Here is a 21,319-nt window from a genome sequence, read left to right as displayed (position 1 = left end):
ATCACCTTTAAAGCGCTCCATGGCATCGGGCCTAGCTATCTTCGAGACTGCCTGCTGCTACCAACGACCTCCCATCGTCCTGTGCGCTCCCACAGAGAGGGCCTCCTCAGGGTGCCATCAGCCAATCAATGTAGGCTGGTGACCCCCAGGGGGAGGGCCTTCTCTGTGGGGGCACCCACCCTCTGGAATCAGTTGCCCCCAGAGATAAGAAGAATCCAAGACCTTAGCGCCTTCTGCTGTGCCCTTAAAACCCACCTTTTCCAGCAAGCCGGGCTGGCTTAAGAAGAAATTTTAAATGTTTTAATTGGTTTGTATTTTTAATTTTGGGCCAAATTTATATATATTTTAATTGTTTTTAATATTTGTATTTCATGTTTTTTAATTCTGGCTGTACACCGCCCTGAGTCCTCAGGGAGAAGGGCGGTATATAAATTTAAAATAAAATAAAAAATAAAATAAAATAAATTATTAAATATTAAGTAAAAAGTGACATATATACTGTTTAGATTGTTATATATATTTGTTAGTCCAGTTTCTGTGTTTATACAGTGATTTATCATACTATTTAGCTTTCTATTATCTTGCACACTTAGATTTATATTATAGTTGATTAGATAGATTATATATACTGAAGGAAATACATTGTGTATAGTAATTAAGGGTAATTGATATTAGCTAATAGTAACTTAATAGTAGAGTAATTAATTACAAAAGGAAAACTGTTGTTATTAATGAACTGTTAAAATTTTATTCTTGAATTAATGAATTGCTGAAATCTTAAACTTTTCCCTCATCTCCCTCTACTACTTCCTCCCTCCCTTATTTAAGAAAGCGTAAAGTAGGATATTTAAAACTGTGAATAAGTATACGGAAATATATACAGAGATTTTGATTGTGTGATAGAGAAATAGCAACATAGTACATAGTAAATATCATCTCATTTGGGCATTATTTTAGGATTGTTAGACACTACAATTTGAGCATTAAATAGAGATAGAAATACAAAAATCTAAATAACAAATCAGTATATGAAATTTTGGGGACAGATAATACAAAAAGTACAAATGGCAACTACAGGTTCATCAACGATTACTAAGACAAGCAAGAAGATACCCTCAAACCAGATGACACTCTCAGCTTCCCCGGCGCAGCAAAGGCTAGTTGACACCATGTTAGTGGCAGAAAAGAAAAGGCATCCTCCATCCTTAACATGCAAAACATTCAGTCAGTTCTAGCAATGATTCAAGAGGGAATGAACAAAACCCAAGAGTCCATAGCTAATAACCATGAAGAAACAAGGAGAAATCATGAAGAACTTAGGATAGATGTGGGAGAAATAAAAGATAACATTAAGAAAATGGATGAGAAGATTGGGAAAATATAATAGAACATTGTGGAAAATGAGCAAAGGATCCAAAAAGTGGAGGAGAAAATAGAACAAATGGACAAGAGAATGGAAAAGATGGAGCAAAATCAAGTGTCAATCAACAAGGATTTGGAAGACTCATTAACATATTTAGAAATGGAAAAGGCATCTTTTTTCCTCAGATTCCAGAATATAGAGGAACAAAAAGATGAAGACTTAGGAGAACTGATGACAGAGATACTAGCAGACGCGACCCAGAGGGATAAGTAAGACGTCCGAAGAGACATAGATGAAATCTACAGAGTCCACACCAATTATGTGCGAAGACACAAGTTGCCTAAGGAAATGCATATCAGATTCACAAAAAAATCCCAAGGAGGATAAGAGACCAAAGGAAAAATTATGATTTCTTAACGACATAATTGAATAAATACAAAATATTGTTCCGATGGCTAATACTGGAAGGGTTACTGATTTCCTGGCAGGAAAAAAATATATAAAATTGACAGTTTAGAAAAAGCACAAGGGAAAAGATACAAGTAATTACAAGAAACACAAGAAGACTAAGAACAAAAAATATATAGAAAACAATAATGGAACAAGAATTAAAGATGACCTCAGTTAACATAAATGGACTAAATTCACCAACCAAAAGAACATGCATATTCACAAAGTTACATAAATTGGAGATGGATGTTATAATTTTACAAGAAGTAAGAACTCTTGTAAAACTATTAAAAAACCAAAGACTATTAGAAAACTAAAAACTATTAGAAAACCAAAGATTAGGAACAATATACACATCATTAGCGGATCAGAAAAAGAGAGGAGTTGCAGTATATGTTAAGAAACATTTAAAAACCAAGCAGGTATATACAGACACAGATGGACGGATTTTAATGATAGAAATACAAACAGAATAAAAAAAATGTTATTAATATCAATATATGCACCCAATGGAAATCAAAGTGATTTTTTAAACAAATACATAACATAACTAAGGATTTGGATTATTATTTATTTATTTATTTATTTATTTATTTATTTATTTATTTATTTATTTATTTATTTATTTGATTGATTTATATACCGCCCTATTTCCGAGGGACTCAGGGCGGTGAACAGCGAAAGATAAAAATACATGTAATACAAACGTTAAAAAAACCAATTAAAATATACTAAACACTCTGGTCCTAAATAATTCAAGACATCCCAGTTTAAAACAAAATCAAAAGCAATATAAAGGGAAAGTTAGGCCAGGCCGGCCTGCTGAAACAGGAATGTTTTGAGGGCACAGCGGAAAGTGCGCAGATCCGGGATCTTCTGTATCTCTGGGGGGAGCTCATTCCAGATGGTGGATGCCCTCACAGAAAAGGCTCTCCCCCTGGGGGCCGCCAGTCGACACTGTTTGGCTGACGGCACCCTGAGAAGCCCCTCTCTATGGGAGCGTACTGGGCGGTGAGAGGCTATTGGTTGCAGAAGGCGGTCTCGTAAGTACCCCGGTCCTAAACCATGGAGCGCTCTAAAGGTGGTAACCAAGACCTTGAAGCATACCCGGAAGACCACCGGGAGCCAGTCCAGCTCGCGCAGGAGGGGAGCCACATGGGAGCATCATGCTGCTCCCATAACTACCCACGCGGCTGCATTCTGGACCAGCTGGAGCCTCCGGGTGCTCCTCAAGGGGAGCCCCATGTAGAGAGCATTACAGTAGTCCAGGCGTGAAGTGACGAGGGCATGAGTGACCGTATTTAATGAGTCCCGATCCAGAAAGGGACGCAACTGGCGAATTCAGGCGAACCTGATAAAAAGACCTCCCGGCCACAGCCGTCAAGTGCTCTTCTAAAGACAGCCATGAGTCCAAGAGGACGCCTAAGTTGCGAACCCTCTCCGTGGGGGGCAATGACTCGTCCCCAATAGTCAGTGATGGCACCAACTGACTATATCAGAACGTCGGAAACCACAGCCACTCGGTCTTGGATGGGTTGAGCCTGAGTCTGTTCCTCCCCATCCAGATCCGTACAGCCTCCAGGCACCGGGACATCACTTCAAGGGCATCATTGGGGTGGTCCGGGGTGGAGATGTATAGCTGAGTATCATCAGCATACTGATGATACTTCACCCCAAAACCACGGATGATCTCACCCAGCGGCTTCACATAAATGTTGAACAGAAGGGGCGAGAGAACCGATCCCTGTGGCACCCCACATACAAGGGGCCTCGGGGTCGACCTCTGCCCCCCTGTCAACACGGACTGCGACCGATCAGAGAGAAAGGAGGAGAACCACCGCAACACGGTGCCCCCCACCCCTAGCTCTTCCAACCGGTGCAGCATGATACCATGGTCGATGGTATCAAAAGCCGCTGAGAGGTCTAATAGGAGCAACCCCTGTCCCGGGCCCTCCAGAGATCATCTACCAATGCGACCAATGCCATTTCCATGCTGTATCCAGGCCTGAAGCCTGATTGGAACGGATCTAGATAAGCCGATTCATCCAAGTACTGAGGAAGCTGTCGCGCTACCACACTCAACAACCTTCGCAACGAAGCGAAGGTTGGAGATTGGACGGTAATTAGCCAACACTGCTGGGTCCAGGGAAGGCTTCTTGAGGAGAGGCTTCACCACCGCCTCTTTCAAGGCGGCGGGGAAGGTACCCTCCCTCAAGGAAGCATTTATAATCCCCTGGAGCCAGCCTTGTGTAACCTCCCGAGAGGCCAGCACCAGCCAGGAGGGACACGGGTCCAATAAACATGTGGCCGCGCTCAGTCTGCCCAGTATCTTGTCCACGTTTTCTGGAGTCACAGAATCAAACTCTTCCCAGGTAATATTCTCAAGACTTGCCTCCCTCCTCCCTCCTGAATCTACCCAGTCAGAGTCCAAATTTTCCCGAATCTGAGCGATTTTGTCATACAGATATTGTACAAAGTCCTCGGCTCTACCCTCCAAGGGGTCTTCCCGCGCTTCCTGGTGGAGCAGGGAGCGGGTCACCCTAAACAGGGCGGCCGGGCGATTATCTGATGACGCAATAAGAGCGGAAAAATAGTTACATTTTGCTGCTTTTATTGCCACCAGGTAGGTCTTAATACGAGACCTTACCAGTGTTCGGTCAGATTCAGAATGGCTGGCCCTCCAACTGCTCTCCAGGCATCTTTTCATCTCCCTCAGCTCCTCGGTGAACCAGGGAGCCAGGTGAGATCGACGCCGGGTTAGAGGCCGCAAAGGCACGACCCGGTCTAAAGCTCCAGCGGCCGGCCTATCTCAGGCGGCCACTAGGTCTTCAGTCGAGCCGTGTGCCAGAGCCTCAGGAAATGGCCCAAGCTCCGTCTGGAACCTATCCGGGTCCATCAGGCACCTGGGGCGGAACCACCTCATCGGTGGTTATTATGAGAATATTTTTATCATAGGAGACTTCAATGCAATCATGGACACTGAAAAATATTATCAGAGCAATAAAAAGAACAAAATCAGGAAAAAAACATTACCGGATACATTCAAAGATAAGGCAGACGAACTACAATTGCATGATTTTTTTCTACGCATGCGCAAGATGGCGACTTCCCTGTGACTCCGGTGTTTCGGGGGGGGGGGTGTGATTCAGAGGGCCTTTGGAGGGCTGAATTTTGATCGCTGCAGCCCTGGCCCAGCTGGAGGAGTGTCGGGGCTCTCTTTTGAGGGGTCTCCGGCTTCTCAGGATGTCCTCGAGGCTTGTGGAGGTTTGCGGAGGCTTACGGAGATCATAGGACGGCGAGAGCGGCCCGAAGGAGGAGGGGCGGCGGCTGACTCTCCATGGCGAAGGCAGCAGAGCCAGGATGACGGCGTCAGCGCCGCGGCGGTGGCGCGGCACCCTCGTCGGGATCCTCGCCAGCCCAATCCGCCCTGGACATTACTAGGGGCGGAGGGGGGGGGGCGAGGTGAGGACGGGGAGGCTGGCGGCAGCGGCGATGCTGGCGGCGTGGAGATGGCGGCTGCCGGGACAAGGAAGGAGCCGCCGCAGTTTCGGTGTATGGGAGTGTCGGAGATGTCAGCAGCTGCTTGCTTGCTGTGTTGGGCCCTCCTGGGTGATTGTGGGGCGTTGTTTGGCCCCTTGGTCGTCCCAGAGACCTCCATGGGGACTTATGGAGGCTGGGCGAGGCAAGCAGCATGGTCATTGGGAAGATCTGGGAGGGGCTGGGGAGAGCTGGACCATGACTGAGGGGTTTCCCCCCCTGTGGCATTGTTGCCTCTGCTCTCCTTTTTCACCTCCCATTCCCCTGAATGTGGGGATAACAAGTTGTGCATGCTTGCTGGACAATCATCTCCTGGTCTAGGTGTCATTCTTGACCTCCCCGGAATTATGACTGTTATGATCTCCGCCATCTTGAGCCTGCTTTGGACTATGTGGACTGACCTGATCCCATTCTTTCCCTCTATTGAATGGAGGTTTACATCTGGGGGCTCAAGTCCTGGTAGAGTGGGTCTACTGCTGCTGTCTCACTTCCGGCTTTTTGGACGATCGTGGTTGACCAGCCGCCGTGAGAGGGGGGCTGGGTCACCCTTTGCCAGATCGAAACAGCATTTTACTCCCGCCATTGCCGTGAGAGGACAATGAGGTTCCACGTGTTCCATTGGAATTCTATCGAAGTCTGACATTTCACTCCTTCTGACTGTGATAACATCAAATTGTCCCCTGGCTATTGGCCATGGGTTATTACCTCCCCTTGATGTCCAGATGTACTCGGTGAATGAACTTTGTGCCCTGCGAGACTCCCCCGTCTCGCAGGTTTGGCCCTCTTCGTTATCGAAAGCCTATCTTGATGACGGGCGTTGGAGCCCCGAGAGATGGCATGCGGCAAAGAAGAGTTTGAGGGTTATTTTAAGTGGGTTTTTAATAAAAATTTTAAGGGGTTTGGGGGGGATTAGGGTGGGTTCTGGGGGAAATCCACCGGGTTCAAGACCAGCCTTAGCGAAGGGCTGCGACACTAGGGATGTAGAACCGGAGGTCGGGGAGGGGGTTGGAGTTCGATTTAAAGAGGGCTGTTCCATCAGTATAGTGAGTGGGAGGGGCAGATATGGCGGAAGCTGGGGACCACATCATGTTCGGGGAATGCTCACTTGCTATCTTAGAGCGATTGTGCACTCCGGTCTCCAATGCTTTTCTCGTTCCCCAGGCTGTCCAGATTCTCAGGGCCAGCGCCTTCGGCTGATGTTATGCAATGCCAGGTCCGTTGTTAATAAAGCCCCCCTCATTCACAATCTTATTCAGGAGGGGGAGGCGGAACTGGCGGGCATTACGGAGACCTGGTTGGGCCAGGAGGGGGGAGTTCCCCTCGTGGATATATGCCTACCAGGCTTCCGTGTATTTCATCAGCCGAGGGCTCAGAGCAGGGGTGGGGGGGGGTGGCGGTTATTATAAAGGAAGGTCTGGATCCAAGGGAGACCACTGTTCCACAGATAGCCAGATGTGAGTCCCTCTTTGTGAAGTGGGGTCGTGAAGTACAGATGGGCTTGTTGGTCACGTACCTGGCTCCCTGCCACGTGGCAACGGCCCTGCCCGAGCTGCTTAACGTTATAGCCGAGGTGGCAGTGGACACCCCCAGACTTGTTATCATGGGGGATTTTAACCTGCCATCTATCGGTGAAACATCTGAGGTGGCTCGAGAATTCATGGCTTCCATGACGGCCATGGACCTTACTCAGTTAATTCATGACCCTACTCACACAGGGGGACACACTCTGGACTTAGCTTTTGTCTCTGGTCAGTGGTTGAGTGGCCTTGATATAGGGGATATAGCCATCAAACCCTTGTCATGGTCTGACCACTTGCTCCTTCGACTGGACATTCTAACCGCTGCACCCCGCCGCAGGGAGGCGGGACCGACCAGGTGGTTCCGCCCCAGGCGCCTGATGGACCCTGAGAGGTTCCAGATGGAGCTTGGGCCATTTCCTGAGACTCTGGCTCATGACTCGGCTGAAGACCTGGTGGTCGCCTGGGATAGTGCGGCTGCCGGGGCCTTGGACCGTGTCGTGCCTTTGCGGCCTCTGACCCAGCACCAAACTCACCTAGCTCCTTGGTTCTCCGAGGAGCTTAGGGAGATGAAGCGCCGGAAAAGACACCTGGAGAGTAGTTGGAGGACCAGCCACTCCGAATCCGACCGAACACTGGTGAGGTCTCACATTAAGACCTACCTAGTGGCGATAAAAGCGGCGAAATCTAGCTATTTTGCTGCTCTTATCGCGTCATCAGATAATCGCCCGGCCGCCCTGTTTAGGGTAACCCGCTCCCTCCTCCACCTGGAAGTGCGGGATGACCCCTTGCAGGGCCGAGCTGAGGACTTTGTGCAGTATCTGTATGACAAAATCGCTCATATTCCGCAAGGGCTGGCCTCTGACTGGGTATGTCCGGACGGGATGACTGAGGCAGGTCTTGAGAGCGTTATCTGGGGGGAGTTCGATCCTGTGGCTCCCGAGGACATGGACAGGGTCCTGGGACGGCTGAACGCGACCACATGTTTATTGGACCCGTGTCCCTCCTGGTTGGTACTGGCTTCCCGGGAGGTGACACGAGGCTGGCTCCAGAAGATTGTTAACGCTTCTTTGACTGAGGGGGTCCTGCCGGCCACTTTGAAAGAAGCGGTTGTGAGGCCCCTCCTCAAGAAGCCCTCTCTGGATCCGGCTGTTTTGGCTAACTATCGTCCAGTCTCCAACCTTCACTTCGTTGCGAAGGTTGTTGAGAGTGTGGTAGCGCAACAGCTTCCCCGGTACCTGGATGAAGCTGTCTATCTAGACCTGCTCCAGTCCGGCTTCCAGCCTGGGCACAGCACGGAAACGGCATTGGTCGCGTTGGTTGATGATCTCTGGAGGGCTCGGGATAGGGGTTGCTCCTCTATCCTGGTCCTGTTAGACCTCTCAGCGGCTTTTGATACCATCGACCATTGTATCATGTTGCACCGGTTGGCGAGGTTGGGGGTGGGGAGCACCGTTCTGCGGTGGTTCTCCTCCTACCTCTCTGACCGGTCGCAATCTGTGTTGACAAGGGGGCAGAGGTCGACCCCGAGGCACCTTGCTTGTGGGGTGCCACAAGGGTCGGTCCTCTCGCCCCTTCTGTTCAACATTTATGTAAAGCCGCTGGGTGAGATCATCCGTGGCTTCGGGGTGGAGTTCCATCAGTACGCTGATGACACCCAGCTGTACATCTCCACCCCAGGCCACCCCAACGATGCCCTTGAAGTGATGTCCCAGTGCCTGGAGGCCGTGCGGGCCTGGATGGGGAGAAACAGGCTCAGACTCAACCCATCCAAGACCGAGTGGCTGTGGTTTCCGACATCCCGATATAGTCAGTTGGTGCCATCACTGACTATTGGGGGCGAGTCATTGGCCCCCACGGAGAGGGTTCGCAACTTGGGTGTCCTCCTGGACTCACGGCTGTCTTTAGAAGAGCACATGACGGCAGTGGCCAGGGGGACTTTTTATCAGGTCCGCCTGATTCGCCAGTTGCGCCCCTTTCTGGATCGGGACTCGTTAAACACGGTCACTCATGCTCTCGTTACTTCCCGCTTGGACTACTGTAATGCTCTCTACATGGGGCTCCCCTTGAGGAGCACCCGGAGGCTCCAGCTGGTCCAGAATGCAGCCGCGCGGGTGGTTATGGGAGCGACGTGGCGCTCCCATGTGACCCCCCCTCCTGCGCGAGCTGCACTGGCTCCCGGTGGTCTTCCGGGTGCGCTTCAAGGTTTTGGTTACCACCTTTAGAGCGCTCCATGGCATCGGACCGCCTTCTGCTACCAATAGCCTCTCACTGACCAGTACGCTACCATAGAGAGGGGCTCCTCAGGGTGCTGTCGGCCAAACAGTGTCGACTGGCGGCCCCCAGGGGGAGAGCCTTCTCTGTGGGGGCACCTACCATCTGGAACGAGCTCCCCCCAGAGATACGGAGGATCCCGGACCTGCGCACGTTTCGCCGTGCTCTCAAAACTTTTCTATTTCAGCAAGCTGGCCTGGCCTAACTCCCCTCTTTTAAATTTTTTAAATTTTTTAATTCGTGACTTTATAAATTGGGTGTTTTAATCTGTGTTTCGGCCAAAATATTTAATAATTTTAAGGGATTTTTAATATTTGTATTATCTGTATTTTATCTTGGCTGTTCACCGCCCTGAGTCCTTCGGGAGTAGGGCGGTATAGAAATTTGATTAAATAAATAAATAAAATAAATAAATAAATAAATGATGTATGGAGAGAGGCGAATAAACAAGCAAAACAGTATAAATTCTATTCTGGCCCGCATCAATCATGGTCCAGAATAGATATGGCCTGGACGACCTCAGAACTTAGAAAAGAAATAAAAGCCATAGAAATATCACCAAATATCTGGGCAGACCACAGCCCAATAATAATAATATGGAAAGGATATTGGAAACAAAAAAGATGGATACTGGAATGATTAAGGACAAGGAATATGTACAGATGATCGAGAAAGAAATGAATATGTTTTTTCAGATAAATACCAAAGAACAGACAACACTCCAAAACCTCTGGGATACAGACAAAGCCTACATAAGAGGCCTTACCATTTCATACACAGCAAAGAAAAACAAGGATAAACAACAGACAAGAAACAACCTATTAACAGAACTCAGAACACATGAATTAGAACTGCAGAAACAACCCCACAATAAAATAATTAAAGGAAAGCTAAAACTTGTTAAACATAAGATTAATTTAATTACACAAACAGAAATTGCACAGAAAATCAAATTGGCAAAACAAAAACACTTTGAGCATGCTAATAAAACAGGTCGCTGGTTAGCGTATAAATTGAAAAAGGAGAAAGAGAAGAGGAATATATACCAACTGCAAAATGACGTAGGGGAATTATGCCACAGAAATCAAAACAAAAAACGTATAGCAAAAAATTTCTTTCAGAACCTTTACAAGCAAGAAGAAATTAGGGAAGAGGAGATCAAGGAATATTTACATAAAACAAATATCCAAAAATTGGAGGAGACACACAAAGAATTACTAAATAGACCAATCACTATGACTGAATTGTTGGAGGCAAAGAAAAAAAACAAAAAAAACAAAAAAAAAACAAACAAACAATAAAACTCCCGGACCAGACAGCATACCAACAGAATTTTATAAAAACTGTCAGCACCCAATGGACGAGTACCTACTCCAAGTTTTCAACGATGCACTCCTGGAAGCAAAAACTCCTAATTCCTGGGATGAAACCATAATTACACTTATCCCAAAAGAAGACACTGATCCTACACAAATCCAAAACTACAGGCCAATATCACTGTTAAATGTGGATTACAAACTGTTCATGCTGGTCCTTACACAGAGATTGAAAACAATTATTCATAAATACATCCACTCAGACCAAAATGGTTTTGTTCGAGAAGACAGATTAAAAATAATATGAGAAAACGTCCTTGAGTACTATGAGAAAAAACTGGATAAACAATTGGCTCTAATTTTCCTGGACATGCAGAAGGCATTCGATAATTTAAATTGGAATTTTCTTATACTACAATTGGAGGCGATGGAATTCGGTGATAAATTTTTAAACATGATTAGGAAAATATACTCCTTCCAAACGGCTAAAATTATGATCAACGGGGATATGACAGAAAAATTTGAGATATCAAAGGGAGTGAGGCAAGGATGCCCCCTATCTCCATTATTGTTTATAACATCCCTTGAAGTCTTATTAAATGAAATTAGGAAGGACAAAGAAATAAAAGGTCTGAGAATAAAAAAAGAGGAGTATAAAGTGCAAGCCTTCGCTGACAATGTGGTGTTCAACATGGAACAACCAGAAACAATAGGAACTAAATTGTTAGGGAAAATAGAGGAATATGGAAGAGTGGCTGGTCTCAAAATCAATAAACAAAAAACAAAAGCATTAACAAAGAATTTGACAAAGGCACAGGAGAAAGAATTAGAGGATAATTTAGGAATACAAATAGTAAAGAAAGTAAAGTATTTGGGAATTTGGCTCACCAATAAAGCAACATCAATTAGAGAGGATAATTATACTAAATTAACAAAACAGATTAAAAAAGACTTGGAAACATGGAGTAAATTACAATTGTCATTTTTAGGGAAAATTGCATCCCTTAAAATGAATATACTACCCAGACTGTAATTCCGATTTGGCCAGGAAAGGACTTTTTCCAAGACTTCGATAAAATGATAGCAAAGTATATTTGGCAGGGGAAGAAGGCCAGAATTAAAATAAAATGCTTGCAAGATACCCGGGAGAAAGGAGAACTAGGGTCACCGGACTGGAAATTGTACTATAAGGCGGCATCATTAAATTGGATTAGAGACTGGATAGATCTTAAAAATAAGAGAACGCTACTTCTAGAGGGATTCGACCTACAACGAGGCTGGCACACATTTTTGTGGGAGGAAAGAGACAACCATCATAGATATTTCCAACAATATATTATTAGAGGATCATTACATAGAATATGGCAAGAGATCAGAAAAATACAGTGGGTTTATTACAACATATGCAATTTGGGGAAAGGTTTATTCAGGCAATTCGTTCAATCTATTCAGTCTGCTAAAATTCTAATTAATGAAGATGTTTCTGAACAAATCTGCATTGAGAAAGGAACTAGACAGGGGTGCCCGCTTTCTCCGTTTCTATTTATTTTAACATTAGAACCTTTATTGAGGGAAATTAGGCGTAATTCGGGGATAAAAGAATTGCATATTAAAAACCAACAATATAAGGTACAAGCATACGCTGATGACCTAGTATTTATATTGGAAGACCCCATTTTATCGGGTCCGAATTTGATTTATGAGTTAGGAAAATATGGAAATGTAGCGGGCTTAAAAGTAAACAAGAAAAAAACTAAGGTTATTATTAAAAATTTGACAACACAGCAAGGGAAGGAATTAGAAGCGAATTTGGGATTCCAAATTGTCAATAAATTACAATATCTAGGTATTATATTATCAGCTAAATGCACAACAATTAAAGAAGATAATTATTTGAAATTACTCCAACGAACAGAACAGGATTTAGAGAAATGGAAGAACCTTCAGACGTCTTTATTAGGTAGAATCGCGATTATAAAATCCTATATCCTCCCAAAATGGACATATTTATTTTATACAGCACCAGCTAGACTAGACAATACTTTTTTCAAAAAGTTAAATCAATGTGTTCTTAAATTTATCTGGCAAAATAAAAAGCCCAGAATTAAACTTAAAATACTTCAAGAGGTGAAAGAAAGAGGGGGATTTGGCTTACCAAAATGGGAATATTATTATCAGGCTGCAAATTTAGTTTGGGTAAGGGAATGGATCCTGCTGAGAAGAAGACGGTTGTTGATTCTGGGGTTCAACAACAGGTTCGGGGTTCAACAACAGGTTCGGGGTTACAACAGGGTTGGCACTATTTTCTTTGGCAAAATAAGGTTAAAAAACATATGAGTTTTGCAGGACATTATATAAGGAATATCCTAATTGATACATGGAGGAAAGTTAAGGGTAAACTCTACTTTTCGACTCCTTCTTGGTTGGTCCCGTTAGAAGCTACAATATATAGTTCGCTTTATAATAAAGAAAAACACCTATCCTATCGGGAATTGTTGGATGCCCAAGGCTGCTTAAAAACAAGAACTGAGTTAGAGCTTCAAGGAATAAAATTGGATTGGTGGTCCTACGCCCAGATCAGCTCTAAATATAAGAAAGATAACGAAAAAAGTGGTATAGATATGACCCAGCAAGAAATAGATAGTATTATATTAGGAAAGAAGGAAAGAATATTATCTAAGATCTATAAATTCTTAATAACTTATTGGATAGGGGATGAGATTGTTCAATGATTGCCTGGGGGAGAAATATTGGTTACTCAATTGAATTGATAAAATGGGAAGAAATTTGGACGAAACAATTGAAATTTCTGATGGCAACCACTTACAAAGAAAACTTGTATAAGATGGTGTATAGATGGCATCTCCCTCCTGTTCGATTAGCCAAAATGTTTCCAGGACTCTCCCCAAATTGTTGGACGTGTGGGGAGATAGGTACTTATTATCATGTATGGTGGACCTGCCCTAAGGCAATCGAATTTTGGAGATTTATACAGAGGTGGATATTAGAACTCACGGGATATAAATTACAATTGAAACCAGAATACTATCTATTAAATATTAGGCCAGATAAGATATATGGTGTCTGATTACATATATCACAACCGCAGCAAGAATATGTTTTGCTCAACATTGGAAGGGGAAAGACCTACCGGCTGAAGATTTGATTCTGGGAAAAATTATCGAATATGCGGAAGCTGACAGGTTAACAAAAATTTTGAGAGATCAAAAGGACTCCATATATTTTCAATGTTGGGACCAATGGTATACTTGGTTGAATAATAGAATAAAAAAAGGATAAGGTTAGTGTAGATTTTATTTTTTATTTGTATATCTTGACTGAAGTTAATATATTGTGTAAAGCTCCTGTCGCGATCTGTGTGTGAATAAATATTTTGTTGTAAAGAAATAAATAAAAAAAATTAAAAAAGAAAAAAGAAAAATACATTACAACAAAATTCCGAGATGGTTATCGACTATGGAGGTGCTGATTTATCCTAATGCTATGGACACGAAGAAAATGAGAAACTACAAAGAACTATTGAATAATAGAGGAGAATTACAATCGAGACAAGAATTGAACAGGATATAGACATTGACTGGTGGCCATATCTACAAATAGAATCAAGGTATAAATCAGATCGGGTACAATTCGGATTTCAAAATGAACCAAATGAATTGGATTAAATTTTACAAGGAACGGACGAGAAAATGATAACTAAATTATACAATTATTTATTAAGATATAAATTAGAGGAAGAAGTGGTTAAGGAAAACATGATAATTTGGGCAAAATTTTTTGGGTATAATATTGAATTGGACAAATAGGAGAAATTATGAACTGTAAATTATAAACTGACAATGTCTATACCCTACAAGGAAAATTTGTTAAAAATGTTCTATCGATGGCACCTCCCACAGGCGCGCCTAGCAAAAATGTTCCCAAACACCTCGCCAATTTGCTGGAAGTGTAATGCACATAAAGGAACATATTACCACCTATGGTGGTCATGCCAAAAGGTGAAACAATATTGGCACGAAATAAGGAAAATGATAGAAGAAATCACAAACCAGAAACTGGAAATGAAGCCGGAAACCTTTCTATTCGGAATAATTACAGCACAGTATGAGAAAGAGACAAAATACTTAATTACCCATATCCTAACTGCAGCTCGCATACTTTTTGCCCAAAATTGGAAACAGGAACACATACCGACAGAAAACAAAATAATCACTAAAATCACAGAATGCGCAGAAATGGATAAACTTACAAAAGAATTACAAAAGAAAGATGACACAGAGTACTACTTAGCATGGCAAAAATGGTATAACTGGTTGGAGAAAAAGTTAGAAATACATTTATAGGGACGCTAAAGAATAAGGTCAGCTTTAAGACAAAATTTTGAGTACCAAATGAGGAAAGTAACAATCTTAAAGATGGAACATATATTAATGTTTTACATGTAATTTATATGTTTTACATGTATATAGGTAAATACACAGATATATAGATAAATACGGAAAAATAGTCTACCTATGTGACAACTTTAAGAGTAAGTCGTAAGACTTGATTGATGTTCGTGTTTTGTATGTTGTATTGTTGTATCTATGTTTGTTTTTTTTAAAAAAGAAAGAAGATTATAAATATAACTGTACTATTATGAAATGATAGATTGGGTAAAATGGGAAAGAAATTGAAAAGAAAGTATATATTATTAGAAAATTGGAGTTGCTCGGATACCAAATAAGGGAAATATTGCACAAAAAAGGACAACTATCACAACCAGGATGCCCAACAATGGCGACTTATACCCTCATCACCACACAGACTACAATAATGCATTATATGGGAAGCTGATTCAACATGTGGTGGCCAGGCTCCTGGGGGAGGGGGCGACCTCCCCCTAGAGTAGAATTACATCTATGCTGAAGTTATTTCACTAGCTGCTGGCTGATTTGGGAGTCCAATTCAAAGTGCAAACCATTATTTTTAAAGCCCTTCGCTGTACTTCCCCAATTATAACAGGCAATGCCTGCCAAGATAGAATCTGCCTTAGCTGGTACCAACACCTATAATGGGTTCCCCCATAATGTGATGTTCATGGGGCTTTCAGCAAGAGAACATCTCTTTCCAGGGGGGGCTCCTACTCGGTGAAATATCTTATTCCCCCCAAGCAAGGATGCCCTCCTTGTATTTTGGAGAGCAGTTAAAACTGTAGGTATTCCTGCAGGCATTCAGCCCCTAGCTGGTCCTGGTGCCTCTTCGAAGTTTAATTTGAGCTCTATTTGTTTGGACTTTGTTTGAGTTTTTAATTATGTCTATTGTGTTTTTCACCATGCAAAACCCTAGTTGATTGGGTGGGAAATAAATAGTTGAGAGTTATTACTGATGTGGGGCTTTTGTTTTCTTTTCTCCTGGTCCCCACCTCCACCCCGCCCTTGCCTTCGACTGAGTGTTGATCCTTGCTGACTGCCCAGCCTTGCCTCTACAGTTTCTGTGTCAAGATTTGGGCACTTGTCTTTCATTTCCTAGGTCGGAGACAGATGGACTGGCCCAAGTCAGCCGGTTGGCTCTGTGCCTAAAGGCAGGACAGCTGGGTTTCTTTGCCTCTGTGCAGGGAAGACAGCCAGTGCTGAAAGGCAGCAGGCCCACACTACAGATTCAGCAGGTCTGCTCCAGGGCAGCCCCCATTCCTTGTCTTCACTTACTTCAGCAGGATCGTCTTTGCATCCATCTCGGCATTCTCATCGCCGGGAACATCAAACTTGTTTGTCAAAGTGAGAGAAACCTCGGTTTTGGCAAGCATCTCTTTACTGGGATCATTCACGCTGCCACATCCTTCTCCTGCAAGAGAAAGAGCAGGTCTCCTTTCTTTACAATCCTCTACTGGTGAAACAGCAGAATATAAAAGGCATCTTTAAGACGGCAAAAATACAGCTATAAAGCAAATAGCAAAGGCCCTCCCAGGTTTAGGAAGTTTTGTTAACAGTCCAATGAAGAAATAGATACTCTTTAAAATCCATTATAGTACATTAGAAACATTGTTATCTATGCAAAAAAAAAGTTTTCAAAAGCATCAAATAATCTACTAGGCCTGATATCAAAATCTAAATAAAATTTTTCAGCAGTTTTCTAAAGGAAAAGCCACCTGGGGCCTAACCTCCAGCTTGAGAGAGAGAAAGAGAGAGCAAACACCATTTAGACTTTTATTTTCATTCGTTACTGTCCAGAATTCATTCAATATCTGAAGTGGAAAAATAAGAGGACTGTCTTCTTCTTTTTCTTGGCCAGGGATCGACAACAGGAGCTCTGGGACAGCTCCTCAGAAGGAAACCACCACCCCATGGGCAGCCTGTGAGTACAGCATAATGGAAGAAGAAACCATCCTCAGATATTCAGATCTGCCCAATTCACTTTCTAAAGCATGTTTAAATGGAGCAAATTTAAAGTGTAAAGAGACCTTCAGAACAGTGGAGCACCTAAAGCCCCCTGGGTGAGTGTACCTTCAATCTGGAAAAGCTTAAAAGCAGAAAGGAACGAATCAGTTATAAAGATTTAAAAAGAACTACACAACTCTGGGATCCACTGAAAGAAAGTTAGTGCAGTCTAAAGTGACCAGAATAAATATTACATTTTAGGCTGATTTTTTATTTTTATTTTTTTGTCCAAATGGTGACTCCTTCCAACTTTCCCATTGACTTTGCTTGGGGGAAACTGGCAGGGAGCACTGGAAGTCACCCACATGACCAGAGGGGTGCTGGAAAAACCATAGTGCTAGAAGAGATTAATGTGTTATGGGGAAGAAGAAGCCTGTTTTATCTTTTACTCCCCCTGTATGCATTACGAATTTGAAATAAAGAAAAATGGTTATTACTAAAGGGGATGAAAGTTACAGGAAGGAAGAAAGGATTGTTGAACCACTCCAGAAGAATGTATTTGTTTATGAGGGATAAATTCATAGACCTTGATAATATTTTGTTGGCCAGCAATGCTATTATATGTATATAAAGTAAAAATATATTGAAATATTCATAAAGGAAGATAAAATAACTATTTTTGCAGAAGTCTGAATCTTATATGGCCTTTTTGCAGAAAATGGAAAGAACTAAAACAATCATTTTGTATGTTAAATAATGGAACAAAAGGATTGTTATGTTTGAGGAGGGGTAATATTTTTTTATTATAATTGCTGTAAAGGTTGGAAATAATTTAATTATCTTTCTCTCCTTTCTTTTTCAACTTTATGGTTTCCTGCCATTTTTCTTTTATATATATTTATATTCTTCTTTTCCTTTTATTCAAGTAAAAGTTTTCAATAAAAACATTTAAAAGAATAGCAATAGCACTTATAGTGCATTCAGACCCCCTTCACGTTTGTCAGTTCTGTTATGCTACAGCCTGATTCTACAGGCTGAAATTCATTTTTTCCTCATTAATCTACACTCAGTATTCCATAATGACAAACTGAAAACAGAATTTTAGAAATATCTGTAAATGTATTAAAAAGAAATAAGTGAAATATCACATTGGCATAGTATTCACTCTTTGCAACAACACTTGAAATTTAATTCAAGTGCCTCTTGATCGTTGCTGACATGTTTCTACACCTTAACTGGAGTCGACCTATGATAAGTTAAATTGGACATGATTTGGAAAGGCACACACCTCTCTATAGAAAGCCTCACAGCTGGCAATGCATATATAGCAGAGCAAAAGCCATGAGGTCAAAGAACTGCCTGCAGAGCTCAGAGATAGGATTATTGCAAGGCACAAATCTGGGGAAGGCTACAATAAAATTTCTGCCACACTGAAGGTTCTGAAGAATACAGTGGCCTCCATAATTCCCAAATGGAAGACGTTTGGCACAACCAGGACTCTTCCAAGTGCTGGTTGCCAGGTCAAACTGAGGAATCGGGGTGAAGGGCCTTAGTAAGATTGTCACTCTGACTGAGCTCCAGAGATCCTGTGTGGAGATGGGACAGAGTTCCAGAAAGACAACCATCACTGCAACCCTCCACCAATCTGAGCGTTATGGCAGAATGGCTAGATGGAAGCCTCTTCTCAGTGCAAAACACATGAAAGCCTGCTTTGCAAAAAAGCATCTGAAGCAACAAGATTCTCTGGTCTGATGAAACCAAGATTGAACAGTTTGGACTCAATTCTAAACGTTATGTCTGGAGGAAACGAGGCACCGCTCATCACCTGCCCAATATTATCCCAACAGTGCAGCATAGTGGTGCCAGCATCATGCTGTGGGGGTGTTTTTCAACAGCAGACACTGGGAGACTGGTCAGATTTGGGGGAAAGCTGAATGGAGCAAAGTACCGGGATATCCTCAACGAAAACCTGTTCCAAAGTACTCCACATCTCAGACTGGGATGAACATGACAACTTTCTAACATGACAATGACCCTAAGCACACAGCCAAGGCAACGTATGAGTGGCTTAGGAACAACTCTGTGAATGTCCTAGAGCCGTGATGGCGAGTGCCACAGGTGGCACGTGGAGCCATATTGGCACGTGAGCATTGCCCTAGCTCAGCTGCAGTGCACTTCAACGCGCAGGCCAACTGATTTGCCCGAAAATCAGTTCTGGGCACACTGGAAGTTGGCAAACGGGCCGTTTCCGGCCTCCAGAGGGCCTCCAGGGGGGGTGGGGAAGGCCGTTTTCACTCCTAAGAAAGCCTCTGGAGCCTGGGGAGGGGGGGAAAACGGGCCTATCGGGCCATCATGTGCCAAAAACAGGGGGAGCACAGGGGGGTTGTGCCTGCATGCGTGGGGGTGGGGCGCATTGAATTGTGGGTGTGGGCACGCACATGTGCGACCCCCCCCGTGCTCCCCCCGCTTTTGGCACGCAACAGCAAAAAGGTTAGCCATCACTGTCCTAGAGTGACTCAGCCAGAGCTCTGACTTGAACCCTACTGAACATGTCTGGAGGGACTGAAAATGGCTGTCCACCAATGGCTATTATCCAACCTGACTGAGCTTGAGAGGATTTGCAAAGAAGAAAGGCAAAAAATCCCCCAATCCAGATGTGCAAAGCTTGTCGCTTCATATCCAAAAAGACTGGAGGCTGTTATTGCTGCCAAAGGTGCTTCAACAAAGTAACTGAGTGAAGGGTCTGAATACTTATGCTAATATGATATTTCAGTTTTTTTCTTTTTAATAAATTTACAGACATTTCTAAAATTCTGTTTTCACTTTGTCGTTATGGGGTACTGAGTGTAGATTAATGAGAACCCCATCTGTGGGAGCCAACGACTCGCCCCCAATAGTCAGAGATGGCGCCAACTGACTATATCGGGACGACGGAAACCACAGCCACTCGGTCTTGGATGGGTTGAGTCTGAGTTTGTTCCTCCCCATCCAGATCCGTACGGCCTCCAGGCACCGGGACATCACTTCGAGGGCATCATTGGGGTGGTCTGGGGTGGAGATGTACAGCTGGGTGTCATCAGCGTACTGATGGTACTTCACCCCAAAACCACGGATGATCTCACCCAGTGGCTTCACATAAATGTTGAATAGAAGGGGCGAGAGGACCGATCCTTGTGGCACCCCACATATAAGGGTCCTCGGGGTCGACCTCTGCCCCCCTGTCAACACAGACTGCGACTGGTCAGAGAGAAAGGAGGAGAACCACTGTAGAACAGTGCCCCCCACCCCCAACCCTTCCAACCGGTGCAGCATGATATCATGATCGATGGTATCAAAAGCCGCTGAGAGGTCTAGTAGGACCAGGACAGAGGAGCAACCCCTGTCCCGAGCCCTCCAGAGATCATCAACCAATGCGACCAATGCTGTCTCTGTGCTGTACATGGGCCTGAATCCCGACTGGAACGGATCTAGATAATTCGATTCATCCAGGCACTGAGGCAGTTGTCGTGCAACCACACTCTCAACAACCTTTGCAACAAAGCGAAGGTTGGAGACAGGACGATAATTTGCTAATACAGCTGTATCCAGGGAGGGCTTCTTGAGGGGGGGCCTCACCACCGCCTCTTTCAAGACGGTGGGAAAGACACCCTCACTCAAAGAAGCATTTATAATCGCCTGGAGCCAGCCTCGCGTCACCTCTGATATTTGCAGATCTTTATGTTTTGCTATTTTCTCCAATCCTTTCTCTTCTATTCTATTGTCTCAAGGCACTGCCACATCCACTATCCAAACTTTCATACTGACAATTGTTACGTCTGGAGTGTTGTGTGGCAGGTTATTATTTATTTAAATGAATTGTCTGCCCAACTCCAGTGTTCTCTAGATAGTGTACAAAACTAGGGAAAACATAAAAGCAGCTAAAAATATTGAAGCACTCAGACAGCTAAGACAAAAATAATTTAATGGGGAGAAAAAACAAAAAGGTAATTAAAGAAATAATAAACATCAACAGGCCTGGGAACAAAACCAGGTTTTCAAAGCTTTCTAGAACCCCAGGAAAGTGGGCTCTGTCCCTTATTTGGGGGGGGGAGGGAACTGCTGTTCCAGAAGGTGGGGGCACAACAGAGAAAGCACGCTTCTGAGAACCCACAAGATGGCAGTGCTGAATGGAGGGGGCCTGCTGGCCTATGTTAGGAGGGCAGAAACAGTTGGGGATAAGCAGATAAGCCACTCTCAGTTGCCTAGGCCAAACTGGAAAATTGGAAAAGCTCACCAATCAGGGATTCAATGGTAGAAACTTCGCCCAGATCATCCAGAAGTTCGTGTATAGGATCATTGTGCTCCGGGGCAATTGCATCCTGATGATCCAGGAGCAGCTGATTTGGGTAGAAGAGAGAAAGCTTCTTTATATGGTTTTCAAACCTTTTGGGGAAAAGGACATTCTTGCACAGAGCATGCAACCCAGCTGTTGGCAGAGCTGAAAGG

The 21,319-nt window shown here is 43.8% G+C and overlaps 1 protein-coding gene across 1 annotated transcript in view; it reads right to left on the bottom strand.

The window, feature by feature from the left end:
- The window catches only part of IQGAP1 (IQ motif containing GTPase activating protein 1), a 156,555-nt gene that overhangs the window by 21,236 nt on the left and 114,000 nt on the right, over positions 1-21,319 (bottom strand). Inside the window, 2 exon segments of the mRNA XM_070953762.1 lie at positions 16,166-16,301; positions 21,108-21,210. Coding sequence (XP_070809863.1) covers positions 16,166-16,301; positions 21,108-21,210 — 239 coding nt within the window.

The sequence above is a fragment of the Pituophis catenifer genome, unplaced genomic scaffold (genome assembly GCF_029215685.1).
Source record: "Pituophis catenifer annectens isolate HBS135680 unplaced genomic scaffold, rPitCat1.0.hap2 SCAF_14, whole genome shotgun sequence".
NCBI classification, from domain to species: Eukaryota; Metazoa; Chordata; class Lepidosauria; order Squamata; family Colubridae; genus Pituophis; species Pituophis catenifer.
This window is presented reverse-complemented; position numbering and strand designations above follow the sequence as displayed.